Source organism: Crocuta crocuta, unplaced genomic scaffold (assembly GCF_008692635.1).
Source record: "Crocuta crocuta isolate KB4526 unplaced genomic scaffold, BGI_CrCroc_1.0 scaffold149, whole genome shotgun sequence".
In the NCBI taxonomy this organism is placed as follows: Eukaryota; Metazoa; Chordata; class Mammalia; order Carnivora; family Hyaenidae; genus Crocuta; species Crocuta crocuta.
This window is the reverse complement of record NW_027551561.1, coordinates 889,200-915,810: the sequence shown is the minus strand read 5'-3', so window position 1 is coordinate 915,810 and position 26,611 is coordinate 889,200. Positions and strand designations below refer to the sequence as shown.

General features: G+C 52.2%; 1 protein-coding gene across 3 annotated transcripts in view; it reads left to right on the top strand.

Annotated features, from left to right (window-relative positions):
- The window catches only part of RAP1GAP2 (RAP1 GTPase activating protein 2), a 186,492-nt gene that overhangs the window by 73,463 nt on the left and 86,418 nt on the right, over positions 1-26,611 (top strand). For all 3 annotated transcript variants that reach the window (XR_013331473.1, XM_077749668.1, XM_077749669.1), the window contains exon 3: positions 15,185-15,269. Coding sequence is in view for 2 of the 3 variants with exons in the window: in XM_077749668.1 (XP_077605794.1) it covers positions 15,185-15,269 (85 nt within the window). In the remaining variant the exon portion in view is untranslated. The remainder of the gene's footprint in view (positions 1-15,184; positions 15,270-26,611) is intronic.

The window sequence follows — 26,611 nt, the reverse complement described above, 5'->3', positions numbered from 1 at the left end:
GCCCCCCGATCAGGACCACCCACATCCTTCTTCATTTCCAGGTCTCCAGCTTCAGGAGACCACGTGGGTGGGGCTGGGGAGCTAGAGACAATGGCTTTTTGGGGGAGGGTGTGAACCTGTGGGGGGTCATTTAGGACTGGATTGGCACCTCTGAGGACATCGAGTCTTTTCTGGGGTCCCCAGCCTTGGGGTAAAGCGCTTCCTGCTTATAGGCCATGCCGTGTGAAATTCCCCACTGCTCCTCCAGGGACACCCAGGGAGAGCTCGTAGGTTTCCTCCCCTCTTGAGGCTTCCGTCGGGTTCTGGAGGACCCAGAAAGACCTGACCCAGCCCTTATTGCGATTCTCGTTGACGTTCCTGCCCCAGGCCCTGCCTCTGGGTGCTACCTGACCTGCTGGGGCTTCTCCAGCTCTGCGGCCTTTTAATGATGGATTTTGGCCTAGATAGGGAGGGAAGTGTCTTTCGATCTAAAAGCTTAAAGAAGCTTCCCTTTTTTTCTCTCTCTCCCCCCTCTTCTCTCATTCCTCTCTCCCTGTTCATCCTCTGCTCCTCTGCCCGGTTCCCCATCCCCAATCCCCTTCTGCAAATCTGTAAAACAAACAGGTTAAAAAAAAATCCCATTCATCTATTCCATGTGCAGCTCAAAGCAGGAGAAAGCTGCCGCCTCCCTCGGGAGCCAGCTTTTGAGCTTTGGGCATAAGCTGTTTGTGCGGTTGGGACAACTGGCGGAGAGATCCAGGGCACTGCCATGTGGCCCCCGGCCTTGTCGGTCAGGCCTCAGAGGCTGTGGCCCAGATAGGTGGGTGGGTGGCTCTGTGCTCACCTTCTGGTCCAGAGGGGGACCGAGAAAGGACAGGCAGGCTGCCGCAGCACCTCCCCCCTCCCCCCCGCCTGGGTGGCCTGTTGGCTTCTTGGCAGACTGGACCTCTGACTGCTCTCCCCTCTCCAGGGAGAGCGTGGGGACTGGAGGGCAGGATTGCTGGGGAGGGCCACCTCCGCCCCATGGCTCATTGTGTTCCCCGCAGCAGCAGCAGGAGCTACCCAAACTAGCACATGGCCATGTCCTTGGCTTGGTCGGAGGGGGATTTAGTGTTCAGCACCATGGGAGGTGTAGGGGGACGTAAGGAGCCCGCTGGGTGTCCTCAGAAGCTTGGAGTTTGCACCGCCAGTGAGAATTCTGCTCATAGGGCTGGACCCTGACGAACAGGGAAGAGGAAGTTCAGCGAGGTCCATGCTTTGCTGCCCAAGCGCGGAGGGAGCGGTGTGGGGCAGAGGGGCTGCAGCTGTCTTTGCTTTTGTTGGGCCTGCTCATTCACTCGCTGCGTGAACGGGATAGCTTGGACCGCAGATCATGGAGTCAGACTTCTTGAGTTTAGAGTTCTGGGCTCCCTCCAGGAAGTAGCTGTGTTTCCTAAACCCCAGCTGATTCACGTATGTAGAAGATGAAAACATCTTGTCCTGATCATGTTCACAGAACTGTGCTTGACAGAGAAGGTGATGAGAAGCCTCATCAGTGTAATTATTATGCAAATGTAAGGTCTTATTATTTGAAGGCCTACAGTGAAGGAATGCAGCCTTGGGCCCCATGGGCTATTCAGAGATGGCTGGCGGGGTCCCTGCCTTCAGAACACGTATAGCCGGCCTGCAACTAGACACATTTTATGGAGGATCTGGCTGGAAGGTTCTCATCATGTTTTCTCATGGGGCACTGACCCAGCATGGCTCTCAAGCTCTTCAATTCATTCAACAGATAGTTACTGAGTGGCCACAGGAACGAGGCAATGTTTCGGTGCACTCTGGAGGCCAGCAAGGGGCCCGGGTGCCCCCCAAGTCTTGAAGCTGTGCCTGGCTCCTCTGGTGGAAGGAGGCTCTATGTCTGCTACATCCCACTCCACGCTGTCAGGTTCTGAGTCCACGGGCTTCAGCAGTGCTCATTTGCTGGATGATTTTTGTGGCTGGCCTAGCTGTGGCCTCTTCCTATTTGGTCTGGCCAGGGGGGGCAGAGAGTAGATCTGGGAGGGTGTGACAGAGGTCCTGGGCAGGGACCCTTAATTCTCAGTGGCCCCAGCTGCCTGTGGAGGCCGACTTCATGCCTCCTGGGGAGAATAATGCTATTTCCGTGGACAGACCCTTCCAGTGTTACTGACGTTGATGCATCGGCTTGTCACTTAAGTGACCGGGGCAGCTGGAAATGATGCAGCAGGGGGCCACAGCAGCAGCCTCTCCTCAGCCCCGCTTCCCCGTGGCAGGTGCCAGGGCTGCTCCCTGAGGCCTCATGGGCTCTGGCTTGATGGGTTGCAGGAAGCAGATGTGGCAAGCCCTTCCCCACACCCAGGCCACTTCATAGATGCCTCTGGATTCTTTGAATTTTTCCCCCCAATGAGTATGTGATGATATTTATAATAAAAATGCAAAATTCAGAAATAGAATGATGGCCTCTCACTCAGTGATACCCTTTTTTAAAAAAATATTTATTTTTGAGAGAGTGCAAGTGGGGAAGGGGCAGAAAGAGGGGGACAGAGGTTCTGAAGCAGGCTCCATGCTTCCGTAGTGAGCCTGATGTGGGGCTCGAACCCATGCACTGCAAGATCATATCCTGAGCTAAAGTTAGACGCTCAACCAGCTGAGCTGCCCAGGTGCCCCTCAATAATGTCCTTTGAAATAATCCAGGTTATTGTAGGTTATTTATATTTAAAAGATATTTCTGTAGGGAGTTAGCAGATGAAAAACAGCTTTCTCTTGAAAAAAAACTCAAGAACCGAAATAACTCCTGTCAGGCTCTTTTCCCAAGCAGCATATCTTCTGGGCATCATGTTGGTCTAGGAGGGAACCCTCAAGGCTCATGAACTACCCTTTTCCCAACAGAGTGTAGCCAATGATCTTAGCGTCTGAGCTGCCGGCTCTCAGAGACCAGGGCTGCTGTGGTGGGGAGCCATTTAGAACTTGCCACCCAGGGTTCCTTAGAATTCTAGCTTTGCTACTTACTTGCTGTAGGACCTTCCACAAGTCACTTAGCCTCTCTAAGACTCAGTTTCTTTATGTGTAAAATGGGGGCATGGTTCTGTACCTCCCTCATGGGGTTGAAGAAAAGATTAAATGAAATAATGCTTGTCAGGAACTTTACGTTATACTAAATGAATATCAGCTAGTATTATGAGGATGATGAATGATACTTTTATTATCTTTGCCATCCACATCCAGAGGAGTAATCCAAGATCAAGGGAATGACATGAGCTTAGATCAATCTAGTGGGGAATGGGGTTAACTCTGCCTCTGCCTCTCGAGTAGGAAGTTGAGGTCAGGCAAAGCAACAGTCTGGTCTACTCAGACCACATTGCAGTGGAGGTACCACTGGCCCGTCCCGTGCTGCTCTGTTAGCCCTCCAGCTCTGAGGGTTTGTGAGATCCTCATTTTGCTTATTCACCGTTCATTCATCACCAGTCACTGTGCTGGGGGCTGGCCTGGCAGGCAGGGTTCATGCCAGAGCCCAGGGAAGGGGCCTGGCCAGGGTCGGCCCCTCAAGGCTCTCTGTTCTCACTGAGTCAGGAAGTGGGCCGGGCCAGGGGAGTGAGTTTCTGCTCATCGCTTGGAGATCTTGGTTATCCAGTGGTGCTCTGAGTTGCCAAGTCCTTTCTCTGAACCTTCTGGCCATACAGTACTGCCAGGGGCATGCCTGTTTTCCCGTGTGTTCCTGGGGAATGCGCAGTTATCCTATCCTTGCGTCTTCCTGTCCCAGGGAAAGCCGCTGATGCTAGTAGGAGACAAGGGGGCTGGTATCACTGCTTTGGCTCATCGGCATTAGGCTCTGTAGGTTGGGTTGGCGCATGTTGGTAAGGTGAGATGGCAGCCCTGGCCCCCTGGGCTGAGTCAGCTATGCTTGGTTGCTTGGCTCCGGGTGGATCCCCCTTGCCCTGGCCATTCACCTCCATGTACCAAGGTCACCAACAAGAAAGGGCAAGAATGAGAAGGGGCCATGTGCTCTGTCAGTATTGGAAAATGGCTCTATGCATTTGTCTAATGAATGAAGCCTTCAGAGATTGGGAATAACGTTATTAATTGAAAAGACCATACATATTTACCCTGAAATTCTATGGTGTGTCTCCACCAAGACTCGATAGTTTGAACCAATCATAAAACTCTCTAACTGGCAAGTTACTGTGTAATAACATATTCAGAAGAGTTAAGAGGTAAGAGGCAGAGTCTGGGATTGGGGTGCAGTGATAGCTCAGTGAGGTGACCCCAAGGCCGGCAGATAGTTGGGCGGTTTCTTTGCATGGATGGTGTAACACACGCCTGTGCTCGGCACGAGGAGGTGGGGGCTCTTTCTCTCCTAGAGTCTACCAGGAATTCTGCCAAGACTTGGGACCACAGAGTAAGCAGTATGTCCTTATGTTAGCATCAGTTTTTGGTTCAATTCAATAGTCAAGGTTTCCTTACTACGATTGTGTAAGAATCTGCTTATTGTTGAGCCACGGAGGGCACTATAATTGTGTTTCCTTTCTTGCAGAAGCTTTTGTTTTTCCTGGAATTAATGATGAACACGTTTCCTCCATTAGCATAGTTTTCTGTGTACTTATTTTTGTTTTTCCATTTTACCTTTCTTATTTATCCTATCATAATTCCTTGAATAGTCTTTTTTTTTCTACCAGGAGTTTGCACCTATTAGATATACTGTCAGCTCCATTCTTTTCATCTGGAGACTTCACTTCCAGAGCCCTCTATCCCCTACTGCTCCTGTTATGGTGGAAGAATAGACATTTTATAATGCGCCAAATCTGTTGGTTAGAGTTTCAGGTAGGGCACATCCAAGATGGCTGGCTCATGTCTGCTTCACAGTGTCTGAGACCTCATCCTGGTTGGCTCACACGGCTGGAGATGGCTTGGGGCACTCAGCTGGGGCCATACGTCTGGGGCCTCGGTTCTGGCTTGGTTCCTAGGTTTCTTTGTCGCATCTGCTGCTGCTGAAATGTCCAAGATGGTTTCTTCATGTATACGGTGTGGGCTGGATGTCTGAAACGTCTGGGATTTGGCCGGTGTCTGTATCAGTCCCCGTGTGGCTGGCCATAGGATGGTAATCTTGGGTAGTTGGACTTCTTACATGCTGGCTGTTTTCCCTAGAGTAAATATTCCTAGAGATTGAGGTGGAAGCTTCAAGCGTTCCTGTGACTCAGCCTTGGAAGAAGTTGAGTAATGTTATTTCCATCCCATTCTGTTGGTCCAAACTGAGTCACAGGGCCAGTGCAGATTCGAGGCCAGGGGAGGTACACGGGTATCAACATCAAGTGATGTGCTCATCACCACACCTCTCTTCTTCTCTGTTATTTCTTCCTGGAACCACTTTTGGTCAGATATTGGATCCTCTAATGTTTTTCTTTTTTCTTTTTCATTCTCCACATCTTTGTCTTTTTGTTCTACTTTTCTGGGAGACTTTGACTTAGTCTTTTCATCCTATTTTTATTTTCTAAGATCTCTTTCTTTCCTGATTGGTCCATTTTTTATAGCATTCTCTCCTTGTGTCATGGATACAAAATCTTGTCATCTCTCTGGGGATATTACTTTATAGTATTTTTTTTTTTTTTTTGAGGTCCCCATTGGTTCTTTGCATTGACTGTTAGCTTCAGGTTCCTCTTGAGTATTTTGACATCTCTCCCTGATGTTGGAGTCTTTCTTTCCTAGCCGTCTGGCCATCCCTGGCTGTCTCTCTGGACCCAAGAGTGAGGCACGAGGAACCAAGAGTTGAGGCAGGGTTGGGAGCTCTGTGTGCTTGGGCTGCCGTGCCACCTGGGAGCTTTCATACAGGGTGATGATTAGGTAGCAATCTGCCCTTTCCATTGGAGTCCAGATGTCTTTTCTCAGGGATTGTTGTTCAGTTTTGTATGGTTGTGGGGGTTGGGAAGGTCATCCGGCTGCTGAGGAAGTGACAGATTGGGGAGCTATCCAAAGGCTCCGTGTCTTAACACTCCCCTGGGGTCATTCCAGCCCATCTTCCAGGCACAAGCCTGAATTTTTCTCTTCTGTTACATTTGCTCTTGTCATTTCACACTTGTTTTTTAAAAACTATTATTTTAAGGGGCTTCAGAAGAAGCGAAATAAATGCAGGTAATCAGTCTGATATGTTCATCATGGAAGTCTCAACATAGACAGATACAGTCTGTCTCTACTTCTATGTTCGTATCCGTATCCATGTTTATATCTATCTCTCCCAAAGGAAGTAAGAGAGAAGTATTTAAAAATTATTTTTTGGGGGCCCCTGGGTGGCTCAGTCAGTTAAGCATCTGACTTCGGCTCAGGTCATGGTCTCATGGTTCGTGGGTTCGAGCCCCACGTCAGGCTGTGCTGGAGCCTGCTTCAGATCCTGTGTCTCCCTCTCTCTCTGACCCTCCCCTGCTCATGCTGGCTCGCTCTCTCTCTCTCTCTCTCTCAGAGAGAATTAAAGAATTATTAAAAAGAATTATTTTTTGTTGGGGTGCCTGGGTGGCTCAGTTGGTTAAGTGTACCACTTTGTCTGAGATCATGGTCTCGTGGTTTATGGGTCCGAGCCCCGCATCGGGCTCTGTGCTGACAGCTCAGAGCCTGGAGCCTGCTTCAGATCCTGTGTCTCCCTCTCTGCCCTTCCCCTGCATGCACGCTCTCTCTCTCTCTCAAGAATAAACAAACATTTAAAAATTAAAAAAATTATTTTTGTGATACATGCCACACATCTTAACTGAATTATGCAGTAAGCACCCACGTACTTGCCATCTAGGTCAAGAAATACTAACAGGCTGGGAAAATGCTGATATTCTCTGCTTTCGTGGCTCCGTGGTTTGTGATTTTGATTCTGAAGCTATCTGAGGCCGTGACCTTGTGAGCTGGCCGTCTTTGTCCTGACTGTGATGTTGCTCCTTCAGCTGAGGCCAGACGGTGCCAAGCAGAGCGGCTGAGCACTGAGGCCAAGCACGTGAGGGAAGTTGCCTGCTCGGCAGTTTCCAAGTGACACAGCACGTTCAGGTGGGGTGACACGCGTATCTGCACTTCTCTTCTGCTCGCTCCTGACTCTGCGAAGGCTTCCGGACGTTTCTGAACTCTCCTGGGTTCCCAGCGCCCCCTGACTTGCAGTATGTCCAGAATGAACACTTTATCATCTGTCTCTCCAAACCTAGTTCTCGTCAGATGTGTCCTGTTCGAAGCACCCATCACTTGGTTTTCTGACACCCAGCCAAATTTTAGCTTCTCTTCTTCCTGCTATATCACTCAGTGATCCTTTTTAGTTTTTTAAAGTGTACTTACTTTTGAGAGAAAGAGAGAGAAGAGAGAGCGAGCGAGCAAGCATGAGGGTGGGGAGAGGCAGAGAGAGGGAGGCAGAGGAGGATCTGAAGTAGGCTCTGTGGTGTCAGCTCGAACTCACAATGTTGGGCTCGAACTCATATCCATGAAATCATGACCTGAGCCGAAGTCAGAAGCCTAACTGACCGAGCCACCCAAGTGTCCCCGAACACCCAAATTTCTGACTCCGTGACTCTCAGGCCCACACCAAACCCCTCAGAGTCTGCACTTATTCATGTGTGAGCTGTACAGCGTCAGTCAGTCCTAACAGTTGTCTGTTGGGTAAGGCTTTTCCCAGGAGTGTGGAGATGTGCCTGTGTGTGCAGGCTGGTCCATCAGCTCTGAGATGTAAGGCTCACTTGTTCCTAACCAGGGGCCATGGCCGGGTCTCCCCAGCAGGGTCACCCTCCTGTCCTGTTCTTCTTGGTGTCTGTCCTTTCTCCTACCCCTGGCCCAGTCGAGGGATTCAGGGCCCTCCAGGGAGGGGCAGTGCCATCCTACCCCAGCTCATCTGGAGAGAAGCCAGTGTGTTCTTTGAAGCTGTAGGCATGGGGCATCGCCCAGACCTCCCCTTGGTCCCATGCACAGCCCCCCTCTCATCGCCCAGGGTGTGACCTATTCACCTCCTGTGCTGTCCTGGCTTCTGCTGTCAGTGCGTTCCTTGTGGGGGACCCATAGATCCTGCGGACCCTGATGCTCCTGCCTTTTTAAAAAAATGTTTTTAAGTAAGCTTTATGTCCAGCATAGGGTTTGAACTCATGACCCTGAGATCAATAGTTGCACGCTCTATTTAAAAAGCCTTAAAAAAAAAAGAGTTGCATGCTCTACCAACTGAGCCTGCCAGGTGCCCCAACACAAATGCTTTATGAGTGGGTGTCCCTAAACCAGCTGTACCTCCTGATGGGTTCTTCCTGGGGCGTGACCTGCTCACGTTTTGCACTCTTGTGCTGAGGTGATTTGGGAGCGGCACTCTCTGGGCATCTCCCCTCACCTCTGCAGGCCTCAGAGTCCTGCCTGTGTGATTAGGCTGCTGAATGGCTTCTAATGGTTTCTCCTAAAGCTGCTGGTCTATGTCCATGAACCCCAGGACTGGGTGGGTTTGGTGCGGGCGAGGGGTTGCCATTTTGCATCCTTGAGGAGTTTTGAGTCATCAAAGGTCCAGAGTTGGGGTCCGAATCTCCAGGAACCAATTGGAGTGTGAACGGGGATGGGACATGCCACCAAAGTCAACCCTGCCAGGTGCTCCCGGTGAGCAGTAGCTGCTCCTTCTCAAGGGGAAGCAGTGGGGATTGGGTCTCCCTCCCTTCCCCTGCCGGAGCCTCTCATTCTCTAACCCTGTGCCCGCTTCTGTCCCCTCGCTACCCCGCCAGCCCCGGCAGGCTCTGTGTTTCTCCTGGCCACATTGGCCCCAGCACAGGACAGACATTAACCCCCTCACCTGTGTGTATGTCCCTTTGGGGCTTGGAATCAAGCCGTGCGCGTGTGCCAGCAACCTGGTGGCCCCCACACGGTGGCTGGGCTCTCCTGTCCCTGCCTCCCAGGCTTAGGGTCCAAAGTATGTGGGCACCCGAGTTCCCCCAGATTGGAAGCTGTCCCTGCCTCCCCTCTGCGCTCTGATTCGCTTTCTGCCTTGACCCCCTTCCTCTGCACACACTCCCTCCCTGCATTTGATGGCAGCCTTGTCAACAACAACAGCGGCCAGGTATTATGTTTTTGCTGTGTCCCAGGCACTGTGCTAAGTGCTTTACAGGCCTTATTCAGGCCACTGGTGAGGTGAGACTAGTTATACCATTTTCCAGATGCGGAAATGGAGGGCCATGGAGATGAAGTGACCTGACCAGGGTCGCGTAGCTAATCAGGGTATGGGCTAGAGTTCAAATCCAGGCTTGTTGGACCATAAAGCCTGTGCTTCTGATCTACTGTATGCACTGCCTGAGGCCGGAGCCTGGCCCTCTGTGCTTCCGGCCTCCTGCCCAGCTGACGGGCCACACCTGCTCACAGCTTCTCCAGTGTGTTTCCACCCAGGCGGATGCCCCAGCGCTGCTGGCTGCTAGAATGAGGGGTACGTGATTGTGCCACTGGGTGGGGTCTCTGTGGCCGGCAAGGCAGACTGCTCTGGGTATGGACCCTCAGCCTGCACCCAGCCTGGTACCCCCTGCTGATCCCTCCCCCTGGCCCGCCTTACCCAGGGGCCACATAATTATCTGCTACCATAAAAACTGTCAAGACACTAGTCACCCACCCATTTTGCAGATGAAAAAGGGAAGAGACTGAGACTTGGAGGGTCAGCTTGTCAGGCTTCTAATTCTTTCCTCTCATTGTGTCTGATTCTTATGATGGTTTCTCATGAATCTTTTATGTTATTTCGTTTTGCTTATGGTCTAGTTGGTTGTAGAGGGTGAGGAAATGTGAGAAGCTAGAACTCAGAAGATCTCTCCAAATAAATGACCAGTGCAGGTACCCCTGAGTGCTGGCAGTGGGGGCAAAGGGCGTGGCTAGGACCCCAGTCAGTGTCTGAGGTATTGTGACACAGCCAGAGCTTGCGCACAGCCCGGGGCCTTGTGGGCACCAAAGGGAGCCAGAGAGGAAAGTAAGCAGCAGAAATGACAGAAGTAGAGCCCATGTAGCCCCTTCTCTCTTACTCCTTTTTCAAAATTGAGTTATAATTTACACACCATAACACCCACCCTTTTAAAGTGTATAATTCAGTGCTTTTTAGTTTATTTACAAAGTTGTGCAGCCATCACCACCATGTAGTTCCCGCACATTCTTGTCACTTCGGAAAGAAACTCTCCATTCCTCCCCACTCCCCACTTGCACCTGGTAACCGCTGGTCTACTTTCTGTCTCTGGATTTGTCTGTTTTGGACATTTCATGTAAATGGAATCATGTAACATGTGGCCTTCTGTGTGTGGCGTCTTCACGTAGAATGATGTTTCCGGAGCTCATCCACACTGTAGCATATGTCAGTACTTTGTTCCTTTTTATGGCTGAGTAATATTCCATCCACAGACCACATTTTGTTTATCCATTCATTGTGTGATGGACACTGGATTATTTCCACCTTTTGGCTGTGTGCCTGGTATGCCCCACTCCCTTTTGGTTGGGTTTTCCTGGGATGCTTCTTAAGTGGCCCACTGTCTGCATTGCTCCAGCTTGGCTATTTGGAAGACAGTAGAAAGCAGAGTGAAGCGTGGCTGGGTGGCCGGGGACGTGGTGGGGTAAGAGATGCAGACCAAGGGGGTTTGTAGGTTTGGGAGAACTCTCTGCCAGAAGGAAGGCTTAAACCTGGCCCCAGAGCCATCTGCTGATAGGTGAATGCTTTTCCTGTTGTTGATTATTAACCAGTGGTTATGATCCTGAGAGTAGATCCCTGGGGCTAGCATGGGTGCTTATTTGAAATGCCAGAAATGTTTTCAAAGGCATTAAACAGTCCTGGGCCCTCGCTTCTCTCTCCACTTGGAGACCAGATCACCGTTGTCTGGGTTATAGTAACAATAAAGATGATGGTAATAACAATGGTCTACATTGTGAAGGACTTTATGTTTTGTTTCACAGCTGTTACAGTTAACTCCTCAGAACATCATCACCCCCATCTCTGCAGATGTGGAGAGGTGAGGTAACCTACCCAAGGTCAGGCAGTGGAGTGGCAGGCAGAGCCAGACCGGAACCCGGGAGTCTCTTGATCCCAAGCGTAGGGCACTTTCATAGAAGGGCGGGGCTCACGGTGGCTGCAGTGGCCTCGGATGGTCTAGGGCAGAGAAATTGGAGCTGGATGGGGAGGAACTGGAGGCCTGGGTGCTGTAAGTAGGGCCCCCTCCTGGGGTGTGTCCAGTGCCCTATGAGCAGTCCCATGTGGTGACCCATGTCCTGGCTTTCTCAGCTTCTCCTAAAGGTCCCTTGATCACTCCTCCCAAGATTCGCATTTGGCTAAAGCCAGCCAGGCCCTCTCCCAGCTGCCCTGGGGTCACCCATGCTTCTGGGGAAGGAATCCCAGGGCAGAGACCCTCAGTGGCAGGTGGTTCTGGGGCAGAGGGATGACGAGGGGGTAGCACCTCCAGGACCCCTCGAGGCTGGAGGAGGCCCCGGACCCTCCCCTGCATGCCTGTTTTTACCTTTCTCTTTTAGCTGACTGTTTAATCTTCTTCCTCTCCCATCTGCCCCCTCTTTGTTCTCCTTCCCCCCTGCCCCCAATGGGTCCCATGTCATCAGAGCTGTGTATGAACATTCGGCTGGCTTGGTCAGTGATGCAGTTTCAGTGCCATGGCAATGTCAGGATTACTGTGGGTCACAAGAAAGTTGTTATGAATAATAGTAAGGACCCTACCTCTGCTAATAATTTGCCTTATGCTTCTAATAAATGAGAGCAGACTGAAGGTTATCTCTTGGTACAGTCGTGTCACTTTCATCTACTTCTGTATGATTTGTTTGCCTGAGAAAGGCGTGGAATGGCACTGAGCACCAAAGTTCTGACTTTGCCTTATCTCAGCACCAGCTGGTGACCAGGCTGGGCCCGGCTGTCCCTGGGAAGGTGGCTCCCACACGAATGTCACTGGTTGTGAGAGCGGGGGCAGGACGAGGTTGAGCCCTGCTGACCATGGCAGGGTTGGTGACTCCGAAGCGGGGATTTCATTGTCTTTGATTTTGGTCCTCTAATTACAGGGCCAAGGCTAGCACCTGGGACTTGGTTAGCACATTCGTCTCCCAGGGCTGCCGTAACCAAGTGCCACAGACCAGCCCCTAAGACAGCAGACCTTTGTTGTCTCTGTTCTGGAGGCTGGAAGTCCAGAATCAAGTTGTCAGCAGGGCCTGCTGCTTCTGCAGGCTCTGGGCTAGACACCTTCCTTGCCTCCTGCAACTTCCGGCAGTGGCTGGCCCCCCGCCACATCCCTCCAGTCTCTGCCTCTGTTGTCACGTGGCGTTCTCCCTGTAAGGCCGCCTTCTCCTGTAAGGACACCAGCCAGGTTGAATTAAGGGGCAGCCCTAAGGGTCTCTTGATTACATCTCCAAATACAGACACATTCATGGGGCCTGGCGGTTAGGACTTCAGTATATTGTTTGGGGGGACATGATTCAACCCATAACAGGCAGGTGGTTCTTAATTAAGTACCTTTGGCTCCTCAGAGTTGAGCGTGGGGAAGGGGCCAGTGTCCCATCCCTTCCCATAGACCACTTGAGCCATCGGTATACCAATCAGGGCAGGGTCGATTTCGACCAGGGGCCTGAATGTACTCTCAGTTCGGATCTTTTTGAGAGCAGCGGTCTTGCCTCCTCCCCCCCGCCCCGGGCATCCCGGCTGGCATCTCGGACAGAGGCCGGAACTGGTACGAGGCTGCAAGCCCCTGGTGCTCATTCCTGCTCCAGCACCTTCCAGGCTCCAGACACCATTCAGGAAATCCTTCTGGCTGGAAGACGCCCTGTGCTCCTCCTGGATTTTCCTCACCACTCCCTGGAAACTGGGCCCAGGGGCTTATTGCAGCATCCAGGGAAAATGGGCTGGTGCAGGGAAGGGAGGCTCAGCCCAGGAGTGTTGGGTGCAGTGGTCCTTTGCCCGAGACTCAGGGACCTTGGGTAATAATCAGGTCTGCTCTGGGCCCATGGGAGTGGACGGCATGTGCCTTAGGGAGAGAAGTGGACGAGTGACTAGTATACGAGCGTCCCTTGACCAGCTGACCTAATCTAGGATTAGTGTCCCCAGAGAACTCCAGCTGCTGTCAGGCAAGTTTGCCACAGCTTCCTCCAGGGCACTAGTCTAGAGGTCCTCAGCTAACCCCCAAAGGCCTGTAGACTTTGGGGAGGGGGCTTGCTTCTTCCTCCTTGGCTCCTAGCCCCTGAGGGGAGCTGCCCTTGTCCGTTCTCACCTCAGGGGGCCCGAGGGTGGTGCCCCCATCCTTGATCATCTTTCCCCCTCTCCGTTTCTCCTATCATGGCTCTTAGGGGCTGGGCCCATTGAGGAGCAGTGGCCAGAGGGGTGAGCCTGTGCTGGGACCCAGCTCTGTGGGGTCCACAGGCAGGTGAGGGCCAGAGCAGTTGAGCTGGACCCCACACTGGTCCAAGGCCACAAAGGGGAGGCAGCGGCTCTGAGAGGTGGAAGGAGCCTCATTCATCCCTTGGTGTGTGTGTGTGTGTGTGTGTGTGTGTGTTATGTGCGTGTGCACACGCACTCCTGCTGAGTCGTGGCCCCAGATGATTCCTGTGCCGGTTGTAGCCTGGACTCGGAGGGAGGGGCCCCCCAACTTTCCCGTCCTCAGAGTGAGACTCAGTCCAGGAAGACAAGAGGAGGAAGGCAAATGGAGGATCAGAAAGGGGGATCAGCAGGTTGAGGCTAATGGGGTCCTGTGGTTCCCCTGCCAGGATGCTCCCTCAGCCCCTCTCTCTGGTCACCTGGTGAGAACGAGGCGTGGCTGGCTACAGGGGCAGGTAAGAGTCTTGCCAGGGGACACAGGGCCCCGCGGCACCTGGCCTGGTTTCTTTTAGGTTGGGCCTACCGTGTGGGCTGAGGGGAGCCAGGCGGAGGTGGTGTGTGGCTCTCAGGGCAAGGGCTGCCTCCGGAAAGGCGGAGGCCAGGCTCTGTGGGGAGACCAGGCCTCTCTCAGGAAGGAGGCTTGGGGTTGGGGCTGTCATCCCTGTGGCCAGATGTGGGCTGGAAAGTACAGAAGCATTCTGTCAAGGTGGCAGTGGGGTCCTTGAGTCACGTAAGTGTGACCCAGGTGTCACGCTTACCCTCTTGGCTGCTTCCGGGGAAGGACACAGTTGCAGAGTTGGGAGCTTTGAAGGCCCAGCTTGGTCTTCTTGGGCCCGTAATACTCACCTCTTGCTGCTGTCCCGGGAGACAGCTGGGGCATGTCAAAGACACCACCCCTCAGGGGGCCTCCCCCAGGTTCTGCCCAGCTGGCCCTTTGCATAATCATTGCTCCAAGGCTTATCCCACTGCAGACACTGTGCCTGGTGATCAGACTGCAAACTAGCACTCCCTGGTCACCAGCAAGGGCCAGATGGCAAGTGGGGAGCGTGTGAGAGCAGTGAACTTGTCACAGTCATGTTGTCATGGTGACACAACTCTGTTTAGCTGCTGCTCCACGGTCCTAGCCCACATGGACTAAAATTAGTTCTACCTGCAGTAACAGCAGGCAGCCCCATTCTGCAGAGGTCAGCTCTCTGGCCGTGGTGTGCACGTGCGTGAGTGTGTGCACGTGAGCGCATATGTGTGTATGTGTGTGCGTGTAGGGGCCAAGGGCACCCAGGAAGGATGACTCACAAACGTTTATGCTCCTCTTCTGTCTCTCTCTTTTTGTTGGTCCTTAAATTCAAATGTATTTGAAATACATCTCCTAAATGTATAGATGTACAGTATTTTATTAATCGCTATCATTGTGACAAATGAAAATACTTCATGATAAATGGTAATTGCTATGGTTTCAGGGACTAGTTATTTTCCACCATGTCAAACTTTGCTGTTGTGCTAAAACAGTTTACTTTGATGCCTGGAGGCATTTGTTGGTGCCTTGGAGACCCTTAGGCGTTGTGGGTCCCATATATCATTAGAGTGGTGGCCCCCCAGCTTCAGTGTCCGTCAGAATTGCCTGCAGGGACCGTAAGACCCAGATTCCCAGGCCCCGTGGCTGGAGACTCTGGTGTGCGCCTGAGTATTTGCATTTCTAACAAGTTCCCAGGGGATGCTGATGTGGCTGGGGCAGGAACCACACATCGAATAGCCCCGCTTTAGGGTTAGGACATCCCAGCAGAGGATGCATGCCACTCTGGTCTCACGCAGTGTGTGTTAGACCGGGTCCCTGTGGCCAGCTGCTCTTGGCAGAGAGAGGGACTGGCTCAGGCAGGCTCTCACTCATCTCTTCTGTGTTCTGTCGCCTCTTCACAGGAAGCAGGAGCTGGCCAACAGCTCGGATGTGACCTTCCCAGACCGGCCGCTGTCCCCTCCTCTCACTGCGCCTCCCACCATGAAGGTAAGAAGCTTAGAGTTGGTGAGTGGGCAGGGGAGGTGGCTGTCCCATTGGCTCCAGGCCCGGCTGCTTCCGTCCGGTGGGAGCCATAGAGTGTCCTGACACCTTAGGAGGCAGTGTCCTCCTGAGCTCACCAGCATGGGAGGAAAGTGTGACTGAGACTTGGGGGTGTCAGGGGCGGTGAGGAAATAGACTGGGGCTGAATGGGGTTGGCAATAGGTCTTGGGGAGCTGTGGTGTCTGGCACAAGGGGCCCAGGCAGGAGGAGTAAGCCGGGAGATGCAGCCTGGTGCCTTAAGGGAGCACTGCCCAGAAGGGCGGCCTTGCTCTGGGGCTGGGGAAGGCGGGGTCCTGTGGGGTGGGACCCTCCTGGGACCTGAATGCACTTGCATGCTGGTCTTCCTGCCTCTGACTGGCCCTCCTGGGCTGGCCCTGTCACCCCTATGTGGGAGAGTTGCCCTGGAGCTTCTGGGGTAATTCTTTTCCTATTAGCACTTCATTCACAAGTCTCTTTCCTGGGAGATCACCTCCCAGAACCCCCGACCCTGGCCTTGGCCACTCATTCCTGGAGCGGAGCTGAGGCCACCATATGCTCTGCCCACCATGCCCTTACCCACCCCTTCACCTTTCAGCCCCCAACCCCACCCTGCCCCCTCTGCCAGGATGGTCACAGGCCTGAGCTGGCTCTCAGGGAGGACTTTGGCTCAGCCAGTATTCCTGCCTAAGCATCAAGGCACCTCCTTCCCTCTCTGCCACCCTCTCACAGTTTGCCAGGTAACGACTGGCTCTGAAGAGGTCACCTGCTTACTGAGTCATCTAAGGGGACATCTAGGCCAGCCTCCATCTGTGTCCAGGGGGCTCTGCTATGAAATGACTCATAAGGAAATGATTAAGCATCTCTCCCCTGTTGCTCTCTGCTGTGCCCCTCTTCTCTGACCTAATCTGTTGCACAGTGATACCACCCCCTCCCAGAGGAAGGAGATGGGATCCACCTTTCCATTATCATCCCATATCGAATGCCCACCGTGTGGAGACCCGTGTGGTGTGCATCGAGGGGGAGTATCCTGGAAGACAACTAGAGCCTGCCCTGGTTGGATTAGGGGTTCAGGAGTGGGTGGGGCGCAGGGCTGCGTGAGGACAGCCCTGCTTTCCACCTGGAGGGGCACTGACGGCCAGACAGCCTGTGTCAGCCAGTTTGCAAGGGGTAATGCCGAGAAGCACGTCACCGTTCTGGGTGTCAGCCCCTCGGTCTGCAAGTGTGGATGTGGGACGCTTGTCACCGCGCTCGTGGGTGGTAGGAGTTTGCGGGGAGAACCCTGAGAGTGTCCTAGGAGGAGTCCCTGAGTTCCCTTGGCAGGCTTCACTTACTCACATACTCATTTAATTCATTCAACACCCAGTATTTGCTTGAATGTTGTATTAGTCAGGACTCCTGGGTACCAGTGACAGAAGCATAAACTCACTTTGGCTTAAGCATAAAAGGGAGTTCTTTATTTCTAATGGCAACTCTAGACTCCAGGCGTGGCTGCGTCTGGGATCTGTCTCTTTCTATTTCTCTTCTGTGTTGGTTTCATTCTTTGTCAAGCTCTGTCTCTGTGGTGGCAGGATGGTGACAGTAACTCCTACCTGCTAAGTAACTTCAGTGGAAAGAAGAGTATCTTTCCCCCAGCAGTTCTAACAAAAGTTCCGGGGAGGAAGCTCGAGGGCCCAGCCTAGGTCACCTGGCTATCTCTGAACCAGTCATTGCAGCCAGAGAGATGGAGGCTCTGAGTGGCCAGGGGCAGNACCCTGGGGCAGAGGGAAAGGGCCTCGGGCAGGAGAGAAGGGGCCTGGGGTGGGAGGGAAGGGGCCCTGGGCCAGGAGGGATGGGCCCTGGGTCAGGAAAGAGGGCAGAATTGCCAAAGCATCCAGTTACGGATGGAGAGGCAGGCCCTTTCAAGTTTTATTTTATTTTTTGTTTTTTTAAATTTGATCTGAGAAAATTTTTGTGTGTTGAAGTGTAGCTGACACATAATGTTTCAGGTGTACAGCGTAGTGATTGGACAGGTCTACATGTTACGTGGTGCCCACCGCAAGTGTAGCTGCCGCCTGTCACCACACGCTGTCACAGCACCATTGCCTATCTTCCCTATGCTGTGTCCTTCTGTTTTTTTAATGTTTATTTATTTCTGAGAGAAAGGGAGAGTGGGGGGAGGGGCAGAGATGAGGGGGATCTAGAGTGGGCTTCAGGCTGACAGCACAGAGCCTGAAGCAGGGCTCGAACTCATGAACCTCAAGATCATGACCTGAGCCAAAGTCAGATGCTTAACCGACAGAGCCACCCAGATGCCCCTATGCTGTGCCTTTTATCCCTGTGATTTATTTATTCTATAACTAGGAGCCTGTACCTTCTATCCCCTTTACCTACTCTGCCCATTCTGCCCACCTCGACCCTTAGAAGTTTTGTTAAAGATTTTGGGCTTTATCATCGCTTCTCGCCTTTTGGCTAAGATCAAGTGAAGATTTTGGGCTTTATCCTAACTAAGGGCACTGATATCATTGAAGATTTTAGTCAGAGCACTAGCTAGATGATGCAGCTTTTGGAAAATCACCCTGGCCCTTGGGTGGAGAATTTGTAGGAGGAACAGAGCGGAAAGTGGGGTAGGGATTGGGAGGCCACTGAAGGAGTCCCAGTGCTGAGGGGGTATAGGAAATGACAGTAGCCTGTCTCGGAGGGGTCTGTGGGAGTGATCAGATCTCTGATTTCCTAGGAGGTATATTGATTAGATAGGAAGGTATGGGGACAGGTTGGAGCAAGAGCTGATAAACAGTACAGCCATTCTCTGAGATGGTGGACCCAAAAGGGAGGCTGAGGGTTCAAGTTGTAAGTGCTATGTCGCACATGCTTAAGACCCCAGTGGGGTTGTCAGTGAGCCGCTGAGGGGCTCCCCCAGCCAAAGGCTGATGTGGAGGAGGCTGGAGACTGGATGGAGGAGCGTTTCTCAAAGGAGGAGCGGGCAGCCGTGTGAGCTGCAGAGAGACCAAGTGTACGCCGAGCGCACAGGGGCCTGGTGGCATTGCTGCTGTGACTCAGAACAGTTCCGGGGAGGGAGGACTGGACAGCAGGCAGGGGTGTGTTGAGGAGTGAGGGGAAATGTTGAAAGGGGAGAGCCAGGAGGATGTGTGGGTATCGGAGGGAGGGAGCCGATCACGAATCTGGAGCACAACGAAGAGTTTACTAGTTAACATAGTGATTCATTCAAAAAATTATTTATGACTGTACCCTGGGTACCTGACCCTGCTCTGTTCTGACCAGCACAGGGCCCGGCAGGCTGGCCAGGGGTAAGGGAAGGCTGGCCTGATGGGGATTCCAGGCATCCTCAGAGCGGAGCGGCAACCTATGGGGGCAGCTGTACTGTCCAAAGCCCCAAGGCCAAGGTTAGAGCTGAGGACTCAGAGGAAGACGTGAGGGGTCACCCGGAGGACTCACATTGGGGTTGAGACCCTTCTGTGGCTGGTATTGGGGGTCAGTGTGTGTGTGCGCGCGCGTGCGCATGTGTGCTTGGACTTAAGGGTCTCTTGATGATTGTTATTTGGCTTATTCTGTGGCACAGACCTAGCCTGTGGCTGCGGTTACTAGGCTGTCTGTGGCTGGGATATTTTTTGTCCTTTGGCAAAGCAGACTGACTCATACAGTTAAAACCACAAGCCTCACGCCGGCCTGCTCATCACAGAGGGAGCGTCCCTTTTGTGACTGCACGTACCGAGTCACATTGCTGGTTATCCCAACAGTTCCCTGCGTGGATCTCCTTGAGGGCAGCCCCCATCCTGGTCGCTGGGCCTCCTGGCTGGGGTGGCACCTGGTAGACGTTCGTGCTGTGTTGGCTGTAAGGGACATCAGGTCGGAGGAGCCTGTGCTCGGAGGAGCCAGAGCTGCTCCTCTGCTTTTGCTTGGATGTTACATCGCAGCAGACTCTCTCTCTGGGTGATGCTTTTCTAAATTAAGCCCTCACACATGGGTTCTTAAAGATGCCTGAGGCTCCCTCCTTCCTAGTCAGTCTTAGGCGGGGTCTCACCTGCATGGACCTGGGCTCGCACTTGTGATGTCTGTGTCCAGGGTGGGATCAGGCCTCTGCTTCGCTGATACCGTCCAACGCCCCCCGGTTATTACTGCACGCCAAGGGCTGAGACATCCAGGGTGGAGGCCAGGTTCTCTCCCGGGTCTCAGCACCGCCCCTGCCCCACTCCCAGCATCTGGGCCGCAGGGGCAGGTCTCCCCTGGTTCCCTTGGCCCCGAAGGCCTGGGGCAGGAATGGCACCCCTTTGGTGGATTAGCTTGGGAGTCACAGAATGCCAGGGATGGACGATTCATTTCTTTTATAGGTAGATTGGGTGGGAAATTGGACTCACTGAAGGTCCCCCTGACGATAGTTGTGTTTCTCCTGTGGTCTGCACAGTAGGCTAAATTCCAAGACCCAAACCAGATTGGGTACAGTGCCCCCTCATCCCGGCCCTCACAGCCGGGACAGCTGCTGGTCACCCCTCCCACCAGGAAGGGACTGCCAGGGCTGCGGGAGCCTCCAGCCTCCTCAAGCCAGACCCCTGCCTGCACTGGGTGCCTGGTGCAACTGGTCTTCACTCCCTCTCCCCCGCCCCCTTGCTGTTTGCATTTTTCAGGGTTTTTCTTTCTTCTTTTTTTTTTTTTCCTAATATGAAACTGAGAAAAAGCAACCAAAGAGATGCTAAGCAGATGGGCTGAACGAGAGCCCAGTTCCAGCCCGAACTCGCACTGTGGATGGTGCAGGGTGAGCTGGGAGAGGGGTTTGGGGCTGTCTCCCTGGGAATGCTGTGGATTGCTTCCAGGTCCACACTTTCTGTGATCTGGTTTTCGTGCCCAAATGGTCATTAGGCATTTAGAGAGGGCCCACTGTGTGTGCCCAGCACTGTGCTGGGCTCTGTGGGGTCAAACCGAGGCCATGGTCCTCACCCCTCCCTTCACTGAGCAGAAGAACCCATATGGCTCAGCATGTGACGAGCTCAAATGTGGCATGTGGCTCCTCAGGGGGGTGGAGAGGAGTGAGGATGGCTTCTTGAGGAGGCGGTGGGAGACGGGAGGGCCCTGATGGCCAGTGTGAGGTTCGGCTAACCCCCTGGGACTAACCGGAGACGACAGCCTTTCTGGGCTTCGTGAAGTGAACAGGTTGGGGTTGACCCTTTCGATTCTGTCCCAGCTCACAGTAAATGTCTGGGTGTCTCGTTGAAGGTGACATTGCTGGGACTTGTTGTGACCTTGATTGTACTCATCTCTGGATCCCCACCAGGCCTGGGGTGGCCTGGGAAGTTGGGAGGTGACCCTTGCTCAGTCTCCTCCATAATCCCTGAGTGAGTCTGAGGGTAGCCCCCTCCGCCCCCCACCTTCTTCAGCCCCTTTGTGTGAGTCTGAGGGCAGCCCCTCTCAGATCTTGTCTCTTCTAGAAGATGATAATGGGAGCCTGGGGTTCCTGCTGTGGGAATGAGTGGAAGTCTTGTTCCTACATTGCTCCTTTGGTACTCTACTCTCCCTGACTCACGAATGCCCTCAAAGCCCTCAGGGGTAGGTCAGGCAGGTATTAGTCTCCAGATGCTAGGAGAGAAAATGGAGTCCGAGGGGTCTTCTCTGCACCCTCTTCATTCCCTTTGGGCAGAGCGGTGCAGGTCCTCCTCCCCTCCTCCCAGGCTCATGCTTTAAGGTGTGAGAGAGACCGCCCTCAGACTCGCACAGAGGGGCTGGAGAAGGTGTGAGAGGGACTGCCCTCAGACTGGCACCAAGACTCCCATCAGCCACTCACTCCCCCCGGGGCGGGGCTGAGCTTTTCTTTCGGACTTGTAGCTGGCTCTTAGCCAGTCCCAGGTCCAACGCCAGCCCTTTAGTTTGTTCCTGGTTCCGACCTCCTGTCTTCTGTACACACTTGGAAGGGAGACTGGCCGCCTCCGTTAGGGTCGAGTGAGGGAATGTCAGCCCCCCTGAGATCTACCCATTTTGTATGGATGAGGTCCGGAGGCATTTGTGGGAAGGATGTTGGGGACCTTCTTGGGCCAAAAAGGGCTCAAGGACATAGCAGGAAGGTTTGGTTTGTCCCTCTTCAAGCCCCGGAGGGGCATGCGGGAATTAGGAGACATTTTTGTTCCCTCATTACCACCATCAGGGCAGAGGTTCTCGGTGATGCTCTGGGCCCTGGGAGAGCGGTCTCTCTTCCCCACATAGACCACATTTATGTCACCTGTCTAGATGTCATCCCCTTGGGAGCTGCTTCCCAGAAGCCCAAGGACAGTGCGGCCATGAGGAAGGACCTTCCTGGATCTGTGTCTGCGGGGGCGCCTCGGAGGCTTTCAGGACATGGAGATGTTTGTGCACACCACCCGCAGGGTGCCACACCTCATGTGTGCATATGTGCACACATGTATGTTGTCCTGATTTTGTTCATGCTTTAAGGCCAGCTGGCTTACACTTGTTGCACATCACTTTAAGTGTAACTGCTTTTTAAAAAATTTGCTTACGTTGAAATGCATAGATCTTAACTGTACACTTTTATGAATGGATATGTTCATGTGACCCATACCTGATTCAGGGATAGGAAATTTCTGTCTCCCCAGAATGTTCTACAGTATCCCTTTCTAGTCATCCCCCCATCCCCACCCCACAACTTCCTCCGGCCCCAGAAGCAGCCAGTGGTCTGATTTTTCCCCCACTATAAATTTATCTTTCCTGTTCTAGAGCTCATTTGAAATGAATCCTGTATTATGTATTCCCTTGTGTCCAGCGCAGCCTAAGGTCTGTGAGATGTGCCCAAGCTGCTGACTGTGGTGGTAATTTGTTCCTTTTTACTGCCATTGTGTGAATACGCTACAATTTGTCCATTCTCCTGTTGAGGGACACTTGGGTCATTTCCAATTTTTGGCTGTAATGAATAGCCAAATGCTATGCACACTGATTTGCTTTGTTTTGTTTTGTTGTTTTTGTTTTTCAGAGATGTGTTTCATTTCTCTTAGATAAATATCTAGAGTGAAATTTCTGGGTCAACGGGTAGGTGGATGATTAACCTTATACACACCCGCCAATTGCCACATGGTTGTACCGTTTTACATTCCCGCTGGCGATGTCATGAGAATTTCGATCGCTCCACATCCTCGCCAACATTTGCCATTGTCAGTCTATTTAATTTTAGCCACTTGAGTGGGCATGTAGGGGCACTTCATTGTGGTTTTAGTTTGCATTTTCCTGATGACTAATGACATTGAACATTTTTTCACATCCTTGTGGACCATCTCATAGTTCTTTTCTTTCTTTTTTTTTTTTTTTTTTGTTTTTTTTATTTTTTTTTTTTTTTTTTTTTTTTTTTTTTTAGTTTTTTTAATGTTTCATTTATTTCTGAGCTAGAGAGAGACAGAGCATAAGAGGGAAAGGGGCAGAGAGACAGGGGGATACAGAATCCGAAGCAGGCTCCAGGCTCTGAGCTGTCAGCACAGAGCCCGACGTCGGGCTCGAACCCAGGAATGTGAGATCATGACCTGAGCTGAAGTCGGAGGCTTACCCGACTGAGCCACTCAGGCGCCCCCATCTCATAATTCTTTTTGCCCCATGTTCCCCTTTGAAGTCGGGTTGTCTTATTGTAGCCATTCTTCACGTAGTCTGGATACAAGTTCATTACTTTTTTTTTATTTTAAGATTTTATTTTTAAGTAATCTCTACACCCAGTATGGATCTCAAACTTACAATGCTGAGATCAAGAGTTGCACTCTCCACTTACTGAGCCAGGCATGCGCCCCAGTTCAAAGGTTTTCTTAACAGTGCCTTTGATGAGCAGAAGTTTTGATTTTGACGATGTCTAATTTTTCATTTTATATCTGTTGCTTTCTGTGTCCTAAGAAGTGCGTGCTCTGTCCATATCACAATGATTCCCTCTAGAAGCTTTATGGTCTTAGCTGTAGGTCTCACACCCACTGTAGTTTAATTATGTACAGCATGATATAGAATCTCAGTCAATGTATTCCCATATAGCTATGGAAAGACTTTTGAATTGCTCTGGTGCTTTAGTCAAAGGTCCACTGGCCATATCAGTGTGTTTGTATGGTGTTTCTACAAGCCGTGATGCCTCTCTAGATGGGGAATGGCAAATACGTGACACTGGTGCTGTCACTCCATCCTCCTGGCCCACGGCGGATGTTATTGATTGATCACAGCACTCTTTCCTATGAGTTTGGATGCGGTCTCAGAATCCTCTCCATCGAAGCACCGCGGGCAGCCGCCGCCAGTCATTGGAGTTGTCATTTGAGAGGAATTAGTTCTGGCATCTCTGATTGAAATTGTCAGAGGAGGTTAAGTTATTTGCTCAAGGTCCCATAGCTGGTGTGTGCAGAGCCAGATTTGGATTCATGTCTGTCTGTGAGACTCTGGAGCCTGTGCTGTCTTAAACACTATTCCAGACTCCTTTGCGTGAATCATTTGAGTGTGTTACTTAATCTCCCTAACCTCTGATTTCTTCTCCTGTAGTGGAGGGACAATGGCCATCTGACCTGGAGGAGGGGGTGTGAGCAGTAGTGAGGTAATCCATGAGATAGCTAGTAGAGTGCCTGACACATTGTAGGTGGTCAGTAATTGGTTGTGATGATAATGATGGTAATTTTTTTAAAAAAATTATTTTTAAGTAATTTCTATATTCAGCATGGGGCTCGAACCCACAACCCTGAAATCAAGAGTTGTATGCTCCATGAACTGAGCTAGCCAGACGCTGATGATGGTGACGACAACGACGATGATGATGACGACGATGATGATGTGGTTCTTGCCCTTGAGAAACATGTAGTCAGGGCTTGTCTCTAGGGAACTGGGAGCCACCAGCACATGGGCATCCCCGGCCTGTTCCCAGGTAGCTTTGGGATCCTGGCCTTTGGACTGGAGGCACCAGAGAGGAACCCTGCTTCCTAGACATTGCTAATTGGAGCCTAGGCCACAGGACTTGGACTAAGCCATGTGGGCCACTTGGGCTTTGTTCCTTCTCTCCCTTGTGTGGGGGGAATGGCTAGGCTTCCAGAATCCTTTCTCTGGGAATCCTCTTCCCTTCTCCTTGGAGTCTCCAGCCCATCCCCCTTTCCTTCTGACAGCCTGTGTGGTCTCCCCCACTGTGGAGGTAAACCTCATTTCTTTGACCTGGACATGGGCCCCTTTGAGGTTCTTTCTCAAAGCTGTGAAGCAATATTGAGTAGTAGTTAAGAACACGGTTTCTGGAGCAAGCCTGCCTGGGCTTAGGGTTTTACCACTTCCTAGCTGTGTAACTTCTCTGTGCCTCAGTTTCCTCATAGGTAGAATAGAGACGTAAGAGAAGCTGCCTCATGTGGTTGTGGTGGAGATTAATTGAGATGATGTATGCTTATCACTTAGAATAGGGACACTTAGCATGTGCTCCAGAAATGTTAGTCATTATGACTCCTCCAGAGAGCAGCAATGCTTAAAGGGAAAGTCTAGAAGGAAGTATACTGATTGTTCTGTTGTTAATAGTTTCTTCTCAGTTTCTCTTGATTTCTTGCTCTGTCTGGTGACCATGGTTGAGGTGCCTCTCCCTGTCCAATGAACCAGACTGAAATTGCATTTTGTGTGATTGGCCCCACCTGAGCCCTGTGTCTCAGACCCCAAACCTTGCCTGATAAATGTGGGTGACAGTGAGGGTCTTGGAAAAAGGCCCAAACCAAGGGTCCTGCCCAGCAAACTCAGACGTGGGCAAGGGTCTTCAGGGAGAGGGTATCCCTCTGGATCATGTTTCCATCCTTTTTGGTTGGGCTGCCCAGAGCCAGTCAGGGGTGACAGGCGAGGCTGGTCCCCATGGTGACAGAAAGGATCTGCAAGGGCAGCATCTGCATGAAGGATTTGGGGGTTGGACTGAGCGTAGACCCGGGCACTTCAGGGCCTTGGGGAGTCCAGGGTTGGCCTTGGAATGCATCTCACTATGTTTGTCCTCGTTAGGAGTGTCCTTCCTAATTCCTGTTGCCTATGGCTAATGTTAAAATGAGCCTATGCTTCTAGACGGGTCTTGTGCCCTGAGAGAGCAGCGGCATTCCGGGAGTCTCCCTGGGGATGCTTCCTTCACCACTCCAGCCCTCCTGATGCCACCTGCCTTTGAAGGCTTGACCAGCTGTCCCACCCCCAACTCTGGCATCCCTGCTTATTTTGGGTCCTGCCTCCTGTGATGAATGTGTGGGACAGAGCCTGGGGCCTGGGCCTGGAATGTAGCAAGTGTGTGACACTGTGCAGCTCAGCGATCTCTGGACCTCAGTTCCTTCATTTGTAGGCTGAGCCCACCCCACAGGGTTGCCGCAAGGATTACAGAAGGAAGTGGGGGCGTGAGGGCTTCACAAAGCACACGCACGTGTTATACATTGGTACGTAGGGGATACCAGTGGTTATTATTGTGGGCAGTGAGCTAAATGCTTGTGGGGTGGTTTCATCGATGAGCCCACTCTTCTCTTCCAGCTGACATAGACACTTCCTCGCAGAGGGTGGCTCGGGAGTGGGTCCTCCCAGGTTCCGGGCCTCGCCTTCCTCCCCCTCTCCCATGCATGTGTGTCATTTACCTGACTCTTGAGCCCAGTGTGTCTGGTGCCTTGGGGGACAGTGGATGGTGTGTTCTTGTTTTGATCCTGAAGAGCTGTTACCCCCACAGTGATGAGCCCAATGGGTACCTCCTGCGTGTCTCTCTCCTGTTGGCTTCTGCACCCCACCCCGGCCTCTGGCAGATTCTCTGCTCCTCGCTGAGTGTGGAGATGGAGTTCCAGGCCTTGGAGTATATACCATTACCCGGGACTGCTGTAACAAAAGGCCACAAACTTGGTGGCTTCATGTGACAGAAATGTATTCTTTCGTAGTTCTGGAGGCCAGGAGTCTGAACTCAAGGCATCGGTGGGACTGTGCTCCCTCCAGAGGCACTAAGGGGGAGGAGGATCCTTGCTTGCTTCCAGCTTCTGGTAGATCCACGCGTCCTTTTGGCCTATGGCTTCATGACCCCGCTCTCTGTCCTCACTGGCCTTCTCTGCTCCCGGGTGCCTCTGCTTGGTGGGTCATTTAGTGGGATGCTCATCATTGAGTTTGGGCCATCAGGTAATCCAGGGTGCTTTCATCTTGAGATCCTTAACTGAATTACTTCTGCAAAGACCCTTTTTCCAAATAAGGTGACATTCACAGGTTCCTGGGGGTGGACATATGTTTTGGGGGGCTCCCATTTACCCCACTCTGGGGCATGGGTTGCCCACTCCTGGCAACTCCTGATGGGAGCTCAGTGAGGCCCAGAAGTTCTGCCAGCACCTGCTCACCCCTGTGTAGTTGGATGTCATTCATGT